This window comes from Papio anubis, chromosome 5 (genome assembly GCF_008728515.1).
Source record: "Papio anubis isolate 15944 chromosome 5, Panubis1.0, whole genome shotgun sequence".
Taxonomy (NCBI): domain Eukaryota; kingdom Metazoa; phylum Chordata; class Mammalia; order Primates; family Cercopithecidae; genus Papio; species Papio anubis.
Window position 1 is genome coordinate 48,161,703 of NC_044980.1, and position 18,337 is coordinate 48,180,039.

At 37.8% G+C, this 18,337-nt stretch overlaps 1 protein-coding gene across 1 annotated transcript in view; it reads left to right on the forward strand.

The window, feature by feature from the left end:
* The first annotated feature begins 8,207 nt into the window (after positions 1–8,207).
* The window catches only part of NDUFS4 (NADH:ubiquinone oxidoreductase subunit S4), a 116,887-nt gene continuing 106,757 nt past the window's right edge, over positions 8,208–18,337 (forward strand). The window contains exon 1 of the mRNA XM_003899664.4: positions 8,208–8,330. Coding sequence (XP_003899713.1) covers positions 8,236–8,330 — 95 coding nt within the window. The 5' untranslated portion in view covers positions 8,208–8,235. The remainder of the gene's footprint in view (positions 8,331–18,337) is intronic.

The window sequence follows — 18,337 nt, forward strand, 5'->3', positions numbered from 1 at the left end:
ATGCGTCCTGATAGATAAGAAAGTGGAGCAGAGTAAGGGGTTTGGTAGTAAGTGGTAGGTGTGAAGATTGGGAGCTTACAATTTTGGATAAGGTGGTTTGTTGGATTTCTGCCAGTTTGCTATCGGATTCCTTCCCTGCCTTTCCCTGTTCTGCTATTTATAAGATACAACTTCCCCTGAGTTCTCTTGACTTCTGGCTTCTAGTTGCATTAGCTAATGGGAGGCACTGGCAGATTGGAGAGTACATTGGGGTTACTTATCCTTCCTCACCCTGCTTGGGGTGGGGTTATCCTTGGCAGTGGTTGCATTGTTTTCCCCATGATTTTAGTTCCTGTTAGACAGCATCTCCTTCCCTGATCCCGACTCCCGCTAAGCAGCCCTTGCTGTGGTTTAAAATCCCATTGGCTACCCCAGCTTTAGAACTCTGGTAACACCGGTTTTCCCTGTGGTGTATCAGCTCTTAGGGGTGATAGCAGATGTTGCTGATTCTAATATTTGAGTTGCCTCATGATCTTCCTTGTTTAGTTCCTCAGAAATGCCATCACCTGTTTAAACAATTCCCCTAAATTAGATGTCCTCTGAAATATCTAAAGCAGTTTCTGTTTTCCTTACAAGACACTGACTGATATATACGTCAAGGAAAGCCTCACGTCAAGGTGACATTTGATCAAAGACTTAAAGAATGGAGGGTGTTAGCCATGTTGATATGGGGGAAATGTATTCTAGGTAGAGGGAACAATCCATGCAAAGGCCCTAACCTGAAAACCTGCCTGGCATGTTTAAGAAAACAACAGAGAGAGGAAGAAAAAAGTAATAGCAGATGTAAGAGATCAACTCTGATGCTAGGACCCACTGGAGGGTATTGAGCAAGGGAGTGAAATGAATTGCCTTATATTTTTAAAAAGACTACTGTGGCAGCTGTATTGAGAATATGCTATAAGTGGGTAAGGATGAATGTAGGGAGACATATTAAAAGACTTGCAGCATTCCAGGCAAGAGATGATAGTAGCATGGACCTGTGTGCTAGCAATAGAGTGAGAAGTGGTCATATTCTAGTTTTACTTTGAAGGTAGAGTAAAATAAATAGTAAGTGTGTAGTGATGTCTCATCATGGTCTTAACTTATATTCATCTAATGGCTAATAATGTTGAAAACCTTTTCATGTGCCTACATGCCATCTGTATATTTCATTCAGTTAAATGTCTTGTATCTTTTGCCCAGTTTCTAAATGGCAATATTTGATTTTTTTTCCTGTTACATTTTGAGAGTTCTTCGTATATTCCAGATACAAGTTTTGTTAATACATAGTTCACAAATATTTTCTTCCATCTGTAGTTTCTCTTTTCATCCTCTTAACAGGATCTGTAGCAGAACAAATGTTTTTAATTTTGATGAAGTCTAGTTTTTATTTATTTATTTATTTAGAGACAGAGTTTCACTCTGTTGCTCAGGCCGGAGTGCAGTGGTGCGATTTTGGTTCTCTGCAATCTCTGTCTCCTGGGTTCAAGTTATTCTCCAGCCTCAGCCTCCCAAGTAGCTAGGATTACAGGTGTGTGCCACCACACCCAGCTAATTTTTGCATTTTTGATAGAGACCGGGTTTTCACCATGTTGGCCAGACTGGTCTCAAACTCCCCACCTCAGGTGATCCACCCACCTCACCCTCCCAAAGTGTTGGGATTACAGGTGTGAGCCACTGCACCCAGCTATATCCATTTTTTTAAAATGCATAGATTTTGCTTTTGGTATGAGGTTGAAGAACTATTCACCAACCCTATGTCCTAAAGATTTTCTCCTACTTTCTTCTACAGGGTAGACTTACTGGAAAGATCTTATATAGGTGGTTCAGGATGGGATAATATCTAGTGCACAAGTGAAGGGACTAGCTTTAAATAGAGGGAGGGAGAATTTATATACGATAATAGGAGGGAAGGTAGAATATGTGAGTGCAGCTGCTGGCAAGTGATAAGGTAGTGAGTATCTGAAGAAGTCTTCTATTGATTGCTGCACTTTTCTCAGTGACGTAGGAAAGTCATTGCAAGAATTGAGAGCTGGAGGGATTCAAGGAGAGAGAACAAGGTGTGAAAGATCCACATAATAAAGTGAGAAAATTAATGGGATAAGAATGCAAAGAAGTTTAATATAATTGCCAAGTAGCAATATGGCCAACTTGAAGTTTATGGTCAAGTGAGACAAATCAGTATGGTTTGATACTTGCCTCCAGTCCTGTTCACTTGTATGGGTGCAGGTGCAGAATAGAAAGAGAATTGGATTTAATTTAGGTGGCAGTTTTGCTAAGTCCAAAAAAAAAAGAGAAACAGACAGGAGAGTCATGAGCAGAAGTATAATAGTTGGCCACAGAATTGAACCTGGGTAAAAGAAGAAGGTCCTCATCAAAGGAGTGGAGAACAGGAAAATGGTGGTAGGATCAAAGGATTGGCATTTCTTATGGAATCAGATAATGGTTAGAGATCCAGGCTTCTTCCACATCATTATTCTTTCATCATTAAGTATAGATATCATCCTCACGATCTGAGTTTTCACACTTACCTCCAGGCAGCAGGATAAAAGAAGTAAAGGAGGGGAAAAGAAGTGTGGCTCTTATCTGTATTTAAAGGAAGTTTCCCAGAAGTTGTCACATGATACTGCCCCTTTGTATTTCAATGGCCAGAACCTAGTCACACGGCTACTCCAAGCTATAAAGAGGCTGAAAAATAAAGTCTTTATTCCAGAAACCAGTAAAAATAAAATAAAATAAAATAAAATAAAATAAAATAACAGGTTATATTACCAACAAAAGGGGGAGAAAATATATTGAGGCAGGCAATTACTATATTTCTTTGATTCTAAGATGTGCTTTTTCCCACAGTTTACCTCTCTGAAATCAAGATATACAATTAGTGCTATGTTATGGTTCGATTGCTGTGTTTTTTTCTTTCTTAATAGTACAGAAAATAATGGAGCCTTTTACAGTTGATGACAGGTATTAGAAGAAAGATGATAGTACGTATCTTGCCAAGGCAGAGATACTGAGGGGAAGAACAGATTTTCTTGGGGCAAGAGAAAGGGGAGAAATAGAATGAGTTTGGTTTTGTATATGTTAAGTTTGAGAATGACCTATATACAGTTGAAAATTTAAGGGTGAAACTCAAGCAGGTGATGAAGTATGTTCTGAAATTTATGTGGGAAAATTCCTTGAGTTCTTAAGAATTTGATTATTTGTACCTCTTGTTTTCCAAAAATAATTTCAAGTGACAGATCTTCACTATAGGTAGAAATTCTTTCATTTGTTGCCAAAACCTCAGCTGCACTGCTAGATGTCATGATAATTTTATAAGATGATAAGGTATTAAGTTTTTCAAATAAATTAGCAGTGAAAAATGAGATGTGATTAAAAAAATTAGTTTGTAGCCAATAAAGTGATGGTGGAATTTTGTCGTGTCTATAGTGATTCTATGTGAAACTTTTGATAGAAATGTCTGGTTTTAATTTATTTTTTTCTGAATGCTTTACTAAAGACCCACGTGCAAGCGGAAAAATTAAAAACAGACAACCTCGGATCCACTGTAACTTTCACATGCCATCAAAAAGTCTAAGATAAATGTTTCTTTTGGCCATCATGGATGAAGTGCAAGCAAAAAGTAAAGTCAATTTACATTTTAATACTCCTATTTGAAATAATAAAACAGTATTTGGACATAGGCATTTTACTACGCTTGCTGATAGAAGGTATAGTTTGGTTGAAGTTATGAAAAAAATGCACACAGCAAATTATTTCTGTTCCTTTCTCAGGTCTGTATCCTTATTTGAAATGTAAGAAAAAAGGAAATGAGAGAGGTTATTACATTTTTTTTTTTTTTTTTTGAGACGGAGTTTCGCTCTGTCACCCAGGCTGGAGTGCAGTGGCCAGATCTCAGCTCACTACAAGCTCCGCCTCCCGGGTTCACGCCATTGTCCTGCCTCAGCCTCCCAAGTAGCTGGGACTACAGGCGCCCGCCACCTCGCCCGGCTAGTTTTTGTATTTTTTAGTAGAGACGGGGTTTCACCGTGTTCGCCAGGATGGTCTCGATCTCCTGACCTCGTGATCCGCCCGTCTCGGCCTCCCAAAGTGCTGGGATTACAGGCTTGAGCCACCGCGCCCGGCCGTTATTACATTTTTTTAATGCAAGCTCAGTAAAAGGTAAATTTATGTTTTTGGGTATCTTGCCAGCAACATGGAGCTCCTATCCCCAATATCTCACCAAGTTCTTCAGGAAACAGAAACTGATCGAACATGAAATTTTAGAAACTAATAAGATCTGTAGACCCAAGAGATCAATCACATTAATTTGTACGAGCTTTTCCTAAGCAAAAATAGCAAATAGAGATAGCACTGGTTTTTTTTTTTTTTTTTTCATTTTTTGACATTTTAAAAGTTCCAGTTAGTTTCATTCACTTATTCCATATATCCTTTGGAGCCTACTATATGTGAGGGACTAGGCTAGTCCCTCACAGGGAAATTCATGAATGAAATTCATTCATTCAGGTGCTAGGAAGAAGGAAGATATGATGCTAGGAGACTCTACAGAAAGAGTTGACATAAAGGAAAGTCAGAGAAGTACTTTTCACATAAGAGCATCGGAAAAGATGTTTCTAGATGCAGAATATCTAACTAATGGAGGTTTAAACAATTAAGTCATTTACTATCTCATGTAACAGGAAGTTTGGAGGTATTTTCATCAGGTTTGGTTTAGAAATCGGTTCAGGATTGGCTCAATGATGTCAACAAAGCCCTAGACTCTTTTCCTCTCTTTATTCTTCCACCTCTTCTTGCTAGCTAAGTTCTTATGCTTGTCCCCTCAAGTTCAGAAGACGCCACAATTCTAGGCATTATGTTCTCATACAACTGAATTCAGAGGCAGGAAAAGAGGTATTTCTTCTTGTATGTCTTTTTTTTTTTTTTTTCCGGAAGTCTTTTTTCTCAAAAGGGATTTCAGATCCCGTTGGCTTTGGACATGTTCATGTGCTACCTGTAGGAGCTCATGGGAAAGCCAACATGGAGCAACTTTAGTGTCTATCATTGGAGTCAGGCTCTGTCAGCAAGGATGGTGGAGGTGAAAAATGCCTGTAAAACGTAATTTCTACTACGGGGAGTGACTCTGAAGGATGTGACTCACAGCTGTGATTTGAAGGGCAAGGAAGATGACTACAGAAGAGGCAAAGAAGTGGACTCCAGTAGTTAATATCTTCTGGGGCAGCACATTGAAATAACAAAAATGGCACTTGGACCTAGACATTCTATTAAGGTTAATGGTACAGCCTGTGGTATAGGTGAGATAGTATAAACAAATAAATGCACATATCAAGTTATTTCTGTTCCATTCTAAGACCTATGTCCTGTATGTAAGGTCAGAAAGGACCTCAGGAATGGGCAGCTGAGGGAATCCAGCAGAAGGTGAAGGGAATCAAAGATTCCACTGGAGTGCTGGCAATGCTGATGTTGGATTATGGACTGCATGAAAGACAAAGAGACTAGAGACTGGGGGCTTTCCTGGGGAATTCAGATCCATGGAAGTTGGGGACTAGAATAGGTAGTAGGTGGAGAGGTTGAGCTTTGGTTGATAGGGCCAGTAACAGGGCTATAGTAAGTTGCTCTTATGAACACTGGGACACATCCCGTTACTTCTTGACATAGAAAATCTTTATTAAAATTCACCCAGACACCAAAGCCACCCTTGGGCTTAAAATTTCTCTCTGAAATGGAGAACCCAGAAATAGCCACACACAAGTATGGCCAACTGATATTTTGACAAAGGTGCAAAAGGTACTCTACGGAAGAAGGCTAAACTTTTCAATAAGTAATGCTAGAGTAATTGGATAGCCACCAGCAAAAACCTGAACCGAAACCTCACACCTATTAATGGAAAACTTAACTCACAAAAATGAACCCAAAATGAGCCATAGACTTAAATGTAAAAGGTAAAACTAAAACAATCTTTGAAAGAAAACAAGACAAAATCTTTAGGATGTAGGATTAGAGAATAGTTCTCGGACATGACACCAAAAGCACAATCCATAAATTTAAAAAATGAATAAACTGGACTTCATCAAAATTAAAAATATTTGTTCTGTGGCAGATCTTGTTAAGAAAATGAAAATACAAACTGCAGATTGAAGAAAATATTTGTGAATCATGCATCTGACAAAAGATACATCTAATATATGAAGAACTCTCAGAATGTTACAGGAAATAAAACAAATAATACTAATTAGAAAAAGGGCAAAAGACATTAAGATATTTAACTGAATGGTATATACAGATGGCAGATAAAAACATGAAAAGATATTCAAGATTATTAGCCACCAGGGGAATAAATGTAAAACTGTGATGAGGTATTACTATACATTTATTATTTACTTTAGCTCAGCTAAAATAAAAATAATAATAGAAAATGCTGGTGAGGATACGAAGAAACTGGATCTCTCATACATTGCTGGAGGGAATGTAAAATGTTACAGTCACTCTGGAAAATAGATTCTAATTTCTTTAAAAAATGAAACATACATGTATCACATGACCCAGCAATTGCACTTTTGGGCATGTATCTCAGAGAAATGAAGGTTTCTGTCCACATAAAAACCCGTATTCAATTATTCACAGCAGTTTTATTTGTAATAGCCCCAAATGGGAAATAACCAAAATGTTCTGCAATAGGTGAATGGTTAAACAAATTGTGGTACATCCATGCTGTGGAGGAATATTACTCAGTAATAAAAAAGGAATGAACTACTGATAAATGCAACAACTTGCATGGGTCTCAAGTGCATTATGCTAAGTGAAAGCAGCCAATCTCAGAAGGTCACACACTGCATAAGTCCATTTATATAACATCTCAAAATATCAAAAGTATAAAATCAGAAACAGAGATCACTAGGGTTAGGAGGGCAGGTGTTACTAAAAAGGTTAGCACCAGGGAGATCTTTGTGAGGGTGGAATAGTTCTGTATCTTGATCATGGTGGTGGTTACACAAAATATGTAATAGAATGATATAGGACTATACAAATACTTGATATCAATGCCAGTTTCCTGGCTTTGATACTGTACTAGAGTTATACGAGATGTAATCACTGGGGGAAACAGGTACACAAGACATCTCTGTACTGTCTTTGCAACTTCATGTGAATCTACAACTATTTCAAAATGAAAAGTTTAAAAGAAAATTTTCCCTGAGGCATCTCTCTCTTGCTTTCTTTCATCCTGTGCATTTCTCTTTACCTGAGTATGACTTTTTTTCTTTCTTTCCCCCTTTCCCTTATGTACTGGGTTTTCCTTTAACCCATAATGCCAAACTAAGTCATTCCCCATCCTCCTGTTGTTCCTATTTATTTAATGAAGGTTATGCTTTCATGTGCTTAATTTTAAAAGCAGGAAAATACTAACTCTTTAAACAAATTTCTTAAAAAACAAAACCCAAAACTAACCTGCTTTTTATTTTATATAATTCAGTTAATCATTGTTCTTTAAGGTCAGAAGTCCACAATACAAACATGTTTCCAACACTTGTATTGGAAGATAATTTTTGTTGTATACGCATGGAGCATTAATATCATTCTTCATGTCTATGGATTATGAACGCACATTTAGGATTTACTGGGGAAACAATGACATAAAATATTATGTTCTATTGATTCTTCATATAAATCTACATGTCAAAAAATAATCCTTTGCCAGATCATGTATCTAGATTTTTCGTTTGGAAAATATGAACATTACAACTACAGAACATCAAACTGAATGCAGCCCTGTCCTGAGGGCTTGCAAAGTGAATCTGGCAACACTTTGGAAAAGTACTACTTTAGATTGTAAAGGACCCAAAGAGCTCTCCGGCTTTTCCAGTGGGCTCAGCCCCAACCATTCTAATTTCTTCAATAAACTACGACTTGCAGGTGTTTAAATATGCAAGTATCTTTTGATCTTTTCATTATCATTGTAAAACACCAGTCCTAACAAGCAGTAAAGATTACACTTTATGGCGGTAATATTTACATTTAATGCACTTCTGCATTTCTTCCCACACATTTTTCGTCTTATTTCTTTCAACTAAACGTTTACCCTCTTTTTTTAAGCCTCAGTATTAAAAAGAAAATAAAATCCCACAGAATTTCGCAACATTGCGATTGCACTAGCTTGAGAACGAAGGAAGTTAGTCCCTTGTGGTGATCCGTCCTTTCATCCTGGTGTTTGCCTGCAGCAAGATGGCGGCGGTCTCAATGTCAGTGGCGCTGAGGCAGGCGTTGTGGCGAAGGGTAGTGGCTGTAGCTGCCCTTTCCGTTTCCAGGGTTCCGACCAGGTAACAGAATTGTCACACTTTTCTTCAAGCTTCTTGGGTCCCTCCATTTTTGCGGAGTCTCTGCTGGCTGAATTCCGGAGGAGGCCTCGGGGAAAGCGTCCTCTGCTGACCCTTTTCTCGGGAGAGGTCGGGCGGACTAGGGACTGTCTGCTATCAATGGGCGCTGGCCAGGCGAGTGAGGGCGTGAGTGAGAGGCCGGGGAGGAGGACCTGTGGTTTTCTGGAAGCTTTTGGCTTATGGCTGAGGGAGAGGGTCCGTGGGGAGGATTTGCCGCCGGAGCTGCAAGCTGAACCTTAGCCTTCAGAGAAGGGGAGGTGTCTCACTGATTTCTGTCTTCACTTTCTGCATCCCTTCCATTTGTCACCTGTTTGCCCACGCAGCACTCCAGTCCTTACAGAAGGGTTAAATCACGTATTCCTTCCATGGTTTTAAGTGGTTTTAATTTGGTTTCTGCATAGGAAAGTTGTTTATTCATCAGTCTGCTTGGGAGGAAAACTTGTTTGGAATTCAGTGTTAGTAAAAATATCACGATTAGTAATATTGGAAGGTAATTTTTAAAAGGCTGGTGGTAATGCCCGGAAGTTTTCTAGGGATTTTATTAAAACCTCACAATAATTCAGGGATTGAATTGAGTTGTTGAGAGCTCTTTGCGTCCTTGAGAACCTAAAGTAGTACTCTTCCAAAGTATTGTCAGATTCAGTTGTCAGTTGATTGTTACTGTGTTTCCTTGAAACATTTTTGTGATGATTTTTTTTTCGGCCGTATTAACCTTCCATTTTCTGTTTTTCAGAATTTTCCAGAGCTTTATTATAATACTACTATACATACATACACACACATATTAGAACAAAGATTAGAAAGGCTGGATGGAGAGATTTGAAGGGGGTAGGAGGGGGATGCAAGTGGTTAAAGGTTGAAAAGAAAGTCTAATGGAATGCTAATTGATTTAGTGTTAAATAAATATAAATGGAATGCAGAAAATTAGGATGAGTTAATTCGGAAGAATTTTTAAGGATGAGTTTTATTAAGGTTTGAATAATGGGTGTTGAGTGGGAAAGAAGAGAGTGTCCCAGTAGGGTCCGTGGCTTGTGAAAAGGCTTGAAAGCTTTAGTAAAACGATTACTAAATACATGGAATATAGTCACTCAAAAGTAAGAGTGCTAAGATTAGGGAAAGGCAAATGATGTTTGTAGTTAAATGTTCCATATATGGAAAGTATTTTTCTTTTTTCTTTTCTTTTTTTTTCTTTTTTGAGATATAGTCTCACTCTGTCGCCCAGGCTGGAGTGCAGTGGCACGATCTGGGTTCACTGCAACCTCCGCCTCCCGAGTCAAGCATTCTCCTGCCGCAGCCTCCTGAGTAGCTGGGATTACAGGCGCGCACCACCACGCCTGGCTGATTTTTGTATTTTTAGTGGAGACGGGGTTTCACCATGTTGGCCAGCCTGGGTTGAGTATTTTTCTAAGGTAAAATACTGGTTAAGATAAAACACTGGTTAACTTAGAGTAATATAGCGGTGACCAAGATTAGCCCTTCCCTCTGTACACACTATAGGGATTAATTGTGCATTCCCAGATAATAATGTATTCATGGTAGCCCCAGAACTGAAAACAAGTTTGATGGGACCACTGGTTTATGGCTAATCAAAACATGGCTGTAATTTTAAGTCACAGCCATTTTGTCAGCAATTATAGTAATTGAAGTTAAGATGATATTAGAATTTTGAAACTCTGATGATAATTATTACTGCATATCCAAACTTAAGAGTTTTTGCTTGCAAATGTAAGAGATTTGAAAATAAATCATTTAATCTTGAAAAAAATCTTAGCATAACGCCAAAGAAGACATTTTCTAAATACAAATTAACACATTTATTTGTTTTCTGTGCCACATTTTTACCCCAAGAGCTTGTCATGTTCATCTTAATTTGAGGGAGATTTATAGACCCTCTCCCTTACATATTGTTTGTTCTTCGCCCTTAAGCATTCTTTTTCCATTATGATTTGATAGTAATGAGGATCTGAAAAAGGTGAGTAGAAAAAACCAATTAATGGGAAAATCTACATCTAAAATTCATTTTACTGTAATGCTTAGAAAAACATTTGCAAATCATGTAACATTTCAGATCATTTGAGTAGAATATGGGAAGTGGAATCAGTAAGGTAAGGAGTGGAGTAGGGAACTGAAGAAAAGGATGCTGTTAGCTGCTACTTTAACATATGAATTCAATTATAGTATATCATCAGTAAAAAGCGAAACAAAGAATGCAACAACATATACACACAAGAGAAAAAATTAAGTAATGTGAGTGATTCACCTGATCTAATGTGGGTGATTCACCTAATCTAGTTACTCACTGAGCTTGTGCCATAGTGTTGGTCTCGGTCTCCGTGTGCTTCTCATTTCCCTGTACTGAATGTGAGAAGGGAAAAAAACGGGTTAAATTGTCTACATTATTTTTTTTTTTTGATATGTAGTTTCGCTCTGTCCCAGTTTAGAGTGCAATGGCGCAATCTCAGCTCACTGCAACCTCTGCCTCCCAGGTTCAAGCGATTCTCCCGCCCCAGCCTCCGGAGTAGCTGGGATTACAGGTGCCCGCCACCACGCCCAGCTAATTTTTGTATTTTTAGTAGAGACGGAGTTTCACCGTGTTAGCCAGGCTGGTCTCAAACTCCTAACCTCAGATGATCCACCCGCCCAGGCCTCCCAGAGGGCTGGGATGACGGGTAAGCCACCGCGCCCGTCCCTAAATTGTCTACATTTATCCTTACTTTCCCTGACTTTCCTAAGGGATTTTCCAGGGTAAATTTAACTATTCTAAATGCATTTATCAGGCAGATGAAATGGCACTGTATTTCAAAATAGCAATACTTAAGATATTTGATGCAGTGCTGTTGTTATTTATTCACTTATTTAAGTATCTTCATGTATATTTATCTCACCTCAGTATTTACTAGGTCTTGTATTTTCCTCAAACAAGACTTTAGGGTGTTAAGTCACCAGAAGGTTTTAATTAATGACTGGTGGGGACTGAGTGTATGGGACCTGTTTGTGAGGCCTCTTTTATGCCCTGATAAAGCAGGCTTTCTTCTGTTGCTGTATTTCGTTCTTCAGCATTATATAAGGTAGCATGAAATTGAGTCTTCAATTCGATGGGGAATTGAATTTGGACCCTCCAATTAGTAAGCAGTCCTTAAGATTGACAAAAATTCTGTGTATGTTAACAGCTTGCTGGGAAATAGGCTAAGCTCAGATTTAGGACACTTCAGACCAATAGGTTCACTTCTACTTCAGATAAACTAAATTCCTCTCCGAGGGGCAGCTATTTTTGCTATCTTTATAACACATTCAAGCCAGAGTTTGAGAGCTTGAAAGGTTTCTAATATGTTTTCTGATAGGTTTATTTGTTTTGTTTCTTTTCCTCTTTCCAAATGCCCATACTTAGTCAGTTTCCATCAGTAGCAGACATCTTCGTTTAATTTTTGTTAGAAAAATTATTATTAGTTTTTGAGACACAGTCTCATTCTGTTGCTCAGGCTGGAGTGCAGTGGCACAATCTTGGCTAATGCAATCTCCACCCTCTGGGCTCAGGTGATCCTCCTGCCTTAGCCTTCACAAGTAGCTGGGACTATAGGTGTGCTTGCCACCACACCAGGCTAATTTTTGTATTTTCAGTACAGACGGAGTTTCACACTGGTCTTGAACACCTGACCACAAGTGATCCGCCCACCTCGGCCTCCCAAAATGTTGGGATTACAGGCATGAGCCACCGTACCCAACCGGAAAATTAAATATTTTGATATGTAATGTCTGGCATATAGTAAGCCTTCCCTAGATAAATGGTAATTTTATTATCGGTTTGAATAGTCTGAATATTTTTCATTTCTTTAATCTTGGTCATAAGTATTTTGATAGATTGTGTTATTGTTCAAAGTATTCACTACCATTATGTGTAACAGGATTACATATCCAAAAACCACTGGCCAAATGACTTGCTTTATCCAGTGAAATGTTAGTGGAAATAATATACCATGTCAAACAGGAGCTTTGAGAGCTGTCCTGTGTTTTGTCATATTCCTTTTCCCTCTGATGTGAGGTAGGCATACTCTAGGTGGGGTCTGCTGTTTTAGCCCACATCTTGGATTGTAGACTACATAGCACAAAGCAGAAACTGATTCTTGTTGCAAGATTTTATAAAATATAAATTGAGTGAAAAGTAAACCTTTGCTGTAAGCCACAAAAGTGTTTGGTTGTTGGTTACCTCAGCATTGCAACCTATACTGACTCTATTTTATATACACGCATATTTGCAATTGCACAGGTTTTAGCACATGAACTGGTATATCAGCAGTGAGGTTTCAAGCTTTTTGAGGACATGACCACATTTTTATTTATTTTTGTGTACTTCATGGCATCTAGTGTAATGGCTTGCATGTAGCAGGTAAATGCTTATCTTACAGATGAATAAATACATATTTGGAGATGAGTGGTTGTGAGGAAAAGCAGGGAACATTACACAGTGTTTCTTTTAATAGCCTCATCAGCGATAGCCAGGTATGCACTAACCTACATAAATATGAATATAAACTATATACAACACGTATTCTTTCTAATTATTTGCAATTGTCTGAGTGTAGGATATTCACCTAGAACTCTCTTAACTTTTGGATTGAAGTTGTCTTATGAATAGCTTTTGTACTCATACACTTTGACAATGTTCAGGCACTTCTTTTGTATCCAAATTTAAAAATGCAAGAGGAAATGAATCTATTTGGGAAGGGGTACCCTTGGAACATGAGAACTTTTTTGGAGTAAGAGTAACTTTGTGAAGTTTTAGAAAGTTAGTAATACGGCCAGGTGCGGTGGCTCACGCCTGTAATCCTAGCACTTTGGGAGGCCGAGGCGGGTGGATCATGAGGTCAGGATTTGGAGACCAGCCTGGTCAACATGGTGAAATGCCGTCTCTACTAAAAAATACAAAAATTAGCTGGGTGCGTTGGCGGGTGCCTGTAATCCCAGCTACTCGGGAGGCTGAGGCAGGAGAATCGCTTGAACCTGGGAGGCGGAGGTTGCAGTGACACAAGATCGTGCCACTGCACTCTAGCCTGGGTGACAGGGCAAGACTCCAAAAAAAAAAGTTAATAATACATGGAACTTAATGGAGAAAGATGGAGCAACTTGGTTCCTGTATATTACTTGCTAAAAGAGATCTGTTTGGGGTGAGGTATACATAGAATTTAGACAGAATACATATTGTCTGTACTGAATACAAACAATTTCAAATGGAAGAGCTTCTAAAATATATCCCTTGATAGAAGCTCAGAATGGCTTATTCTGAGTAAAATTAATTCCAAGTAACATTTACTTTTAATTTACTGTGTATCAGCTACTGTGCCAAGGATTTCACCTGTATTGTCTCATATGTTTCCCACACTAATCCTATCAACTCAGGTGTTGTAATCCTTATTTTTCAGATGAGGAAACAGGTACAGAAGTGAAATTACTTAAGTTTACATTGCCAGGAAATGATTGGTTCCAGGACTCCTCAAGGACACCAAAATCCATGGATGCTCAAGTCCCTGATTTAAGATGGTGTAGTATTTGCGTATAAGTTCTGCACGTCCTCCTATATACTTTAAATCATCTCTAGATTACTTATGATACCTAATACAATGTAAGTGCTTTGTAAATAATTGTTATCTTGTATTGTTTAGGAAATAATGACAAGAAAAAAGACTGTACATGATTAGTACAGATGCAGTTATTCCCCCCCGCCGAGTGTTTTATTTCTTTATTTATTTTATTATTTTTTTTTGAGATGGAGTCTTGCTTTGTCACCCAGGCTGGAATGCAGTGGCGCGATCTCGGCTCACTGCAACCTCTGCCTCCCGGGTTCAAGCAATTCTCCTGCCTCAGCCTCCCGAGTAGCTGGTATTACAGGCACGCACCACCACGCCCGGCTAATTTCTTTGTATTTTAATTAGAGATGGAGTTTCACCATGTTGGTCAGGCTGGTCTCAAACTCCTGACATCGTGATCCACCTGCCTTGGCCTCCCAAAGTGCTGGAATTACAGGAGTGAGCCACTGAGCCCAGCCCCCTTTAATATTTTAAATCTGAGGTTGGTTGAATTCATGATGTGGAACCCACGGATGCAGAGGGTTAACTGTAGTCTGATATAGCAGTCTAAATGAATATGTTGACTTTTGCAGTGAGGAGTATTATGTCTAGTAATCAGTTCAAACCCTAATGTCCTCTCTGTTTTTTCCTGCCTTTTAGCAAAGTGTTTTCTTTATTTGAGAGACCATGGAATACTCTTATTTTTACTGTTGTTCCATGGTTCCGTTTATACAGTGAGAGTTACCAAATGCACAATTAGTTGTTTATTTTTTTTAAGCTAATGATTTTTTCCCCCTTAATTTTGTAATTATTTTTGGTGAGGGACTTTCCATAGGTGACTTACACTTTTTTACCCTCTTAAAAAATATATAATGCATGTATTAAACAAGATGTACTGGACATTTCTTTTTTTTTTTCTGTTTTCTTACTGATTCCATTGATCATTAGGAAAAGCAATTGTATTCTGTGGCCTTTAGGAAGGATTAAGTGTCTGCTATGCTTTCTGAGTTCTCATGTCTGCTTTCTAATAGTGTTACATTCTTCCTTAACTGGTCTGCTTCCCTTTAGCAGTTTTAGCACCCCTTTTTCATTTATTATGGATTTGAATGTCAACCAACTAAACCTATTAGAATTTTGTGTAAAACCAAGTATGCTTAATAAAATTCTGATGATGACAGAAGTTTACTGTTTGTGATTAAAGACTTGAGCTCTTTTAAGGTTAACAAGTAATTGTATTTAATATATGAGCTCTTGTGACTTTTCTAGCTTGTAGAAGTCCAAAGATCCTGATGGAACCCTGTCAAACCTGCATTATGCAGTGACCACGTTCTTCACAACAACTTTCATCTAAATATTTGAATAGTTTAATAAACTATTTTAATTTTTTTCTTTTAATTCAGCAATTCTGAATTCTTGTTTCAAGTTCTATTTTGTTGTCTGTTACTGAGTATTTTGGTAGGTAAATACGACTTTAGGTTCTTTAGAACTAGTTAATTGCTCAAAGGTGACCTTTTCTTCTTGTCTGTACTCACTAGACTTAATTTTTCTTTTATGGGCTCATTCTCCAGGTCACTGGTTTTTAAACCCTTGTGCATCAAAATTATCTGTTGTGTGCCTAAAAAATTCAGATGCCTTGTCCCCAGTCTATATTGGTTCAGTAAGTTTAGGTTGAGGCTTAGCTCTATGGTGATTCTAATGGGAAGCTAGGGCTGAAAACTGATTAAAAAAAAAAGAAGTTTCCATATTATATCCTGTAAGACTTAGGAAATACATTTTTCCTTGGAAGAAAGTTCAGGGAGATTTCCAGAAACAAAAATTCTTCCATTTTTGCATATTTTTCTATTCTAAATTAAGTTTTATGCTTTTCACCCATGCACATAAGAGGTATTTTCTTGGAGAAAGTTTCCTTAGAGGGAAAAAAGGCATTTTGATAATTTTGGAGAAAGCAGGCCATATTACTGTCTCTCCAGAGACTCTTGTTCTTCCTTTTGGAAGAGCTCAGATTTAATATAGCACAGCTGTTGAACTCTGCCCTTCAAAATTTTAAGAAAGTGTTTTATCCTTTCAAATGGAAAGGGCTTTTTTAGGGAGGTGGTCTTTGGCTGGTTGTAGTTCTCTAAGAAAGTTTCATGCTTCTCTATTCTTTTGTGTTTGAATTGTTTCAGATGTTGAGAGAACTGTCTCTGGGAGTAAAATCTGGCTGCTTTTGCAATATGTTTTCTGTATTCTTAAACAAAGCTAGATGAAGAGTTTGTTTCTTTGTGTTTTCTAGTACTCAGAAATATGTTTTTTCCTTTATTCAGCCACTTCATACATAAGTAAATGGTCCTTGAATAGGGCTTACTAGACAAAAGATTCTGTTCTAGATGACTGTTCAGCAAGCCATATGCTTCTCCTAAAAATGTCAGTCTGTCTTGATGAGCTTTAAAGTGAATACAGATGTTTTGGCTCTTTTGAGGACTACCACTTTTTGTATGGAAAGAGTACTTCTTTTTCAAATGATCTCTTCAATATACTTACAGAAATTTGCATGAAATTTATGACTTTTGCCTTTTAAGTCTAATAAGATTAGACTTAGAGATTTGTAATTTGAATTTAATTTTAATATTCATAGTACAAATGAGATTTGGGGAAATAAAATACATTTCATAATATGGCTTTTTGTTCAAATCTTGTATTCAACCTTTTAAAAAATGTGAAACTTAAAGTGCTTTGTAATATTTACTTTTGTGCAATAAAAAGTGATATTTTGGCAGGAAAGGTTGCCTTTTTAGATGTTCAGTGTCTTCTATCTTTGTAGGTTAACTCTAGAGTTATAGTTCATAGATTTATGTAATATATAAGTTGGAAGAAAACTCTAGAATCATTAAGTCCAATCCTTTGTTTAATGCAAGAATCTTTAGAACTTCCTGCTTCTTGATTATCTAGTTGTTGAGGAAGTTTGGTGACTTTCTGATAACCCCAGAAAACACACTGTACGTTTAGACTTACTGGTAAGTGATATTTTTCTTTGAAACTATGTAGAACAAGTTTAACCCCGTATACACTTGTCAGCCCTTCAGATAATTGAAGACATTTGTCGTCACTCATTCTCCCTGCAAGTCTGTGCTCCAGGCTTAGCATGTCCAGTTTGTTTACTCTTTATTAATGATCAAATTTCCTGATGGTTTACTACCTCTTGGTACCCTTTAGGATGTTTTCCATTTTGTCAGTGTTGATCTTTGAACTATATACTGTACTTTTGTTTAAATGAGATTATCAGAGATGATAGTTTCATGAGCTGTGATTGAATTAAGGAAAAAAGTTGACTCTAGGTTGGATTTATTTTATTTTTAAAATTATAAAGAAAAATTAACTGTTTCCCTTTTGGTGTATACTTCTTAGAGTTTTAACACATGTATGGGTTATGTGTAATCACCACCATAATCGTAGTACAGAATACAGTAATATTATGCAAATGACTGTTTTACTGTATTGTTTCAGGGTACAGAATACCAAAAGACTTCATTACCCCAAGACTCCCTCATGTTATCCTTCCCTGAACGCTGTAATCCCTGTTCACAGTTATCTGTTTTCATCTTTATAGTTTTACAGTTTTGAGACTGTAATATAAATGTAGTCATATAGTATATAACCTTTTGAGATTGTCTTTATTCAGCATAAAGCCTTTGAACTTCATATAAGTTTCATGTATCAATGGTTTGTTCTTTTTTACTGCTAAGTAGTATTCCATTGTGTGGAGGTACCACAGTTTATCCGTTTATCTATTGAAGGACATATGAATTATTTCTGGTTTTTGGCAGTGTAAATAGAGCTGCTATAAACACTTGCATACAGGATTTTATGTGAATTATGATTTTGTTTTTCTACAGTAAATGCCTGGGTAGGAGATTCCTGGGTCATAGCTAAGTATATGTTTAACTTTATAAGAAACTGTCAGACTGTTTTCTGGAGTGGTTGTACCATTTTGCTTTCCACCAGCACCACATGAAAGTTTTAGTTGTTTTGCATCCTTGTTAACATTTGTATTGTCAGGTTTTTTTTGTTTTTTTTTTTTTCTTGAGACGGAGTCTTGCTCTGTCACCCAGGCTGAAGTGCAGTGGCAACATCTTGGCTCACTGCAAGCTCCGACTCCCGATTTCAAGCGATTGTCCTGCCTCAGCCTCCTGCGTAGCTGGGATTACAGGTGCACGCCACCATGCTTGGTTAATTTTTGTATTTTTAGTAGAGACGGAGTTTCACCATGTTGGTCAGGCTGGTCTCGAACTCCTGACCTCGTAATCTGCCTGCCTCGGCCTCCCCAAGTGCTGGAATTATAGGCATGAGCCACCGCGCCTGGCTGTATTTTTTATTTTAGCCATTCTAGTAGGTGTTTAATGGTATTTCATT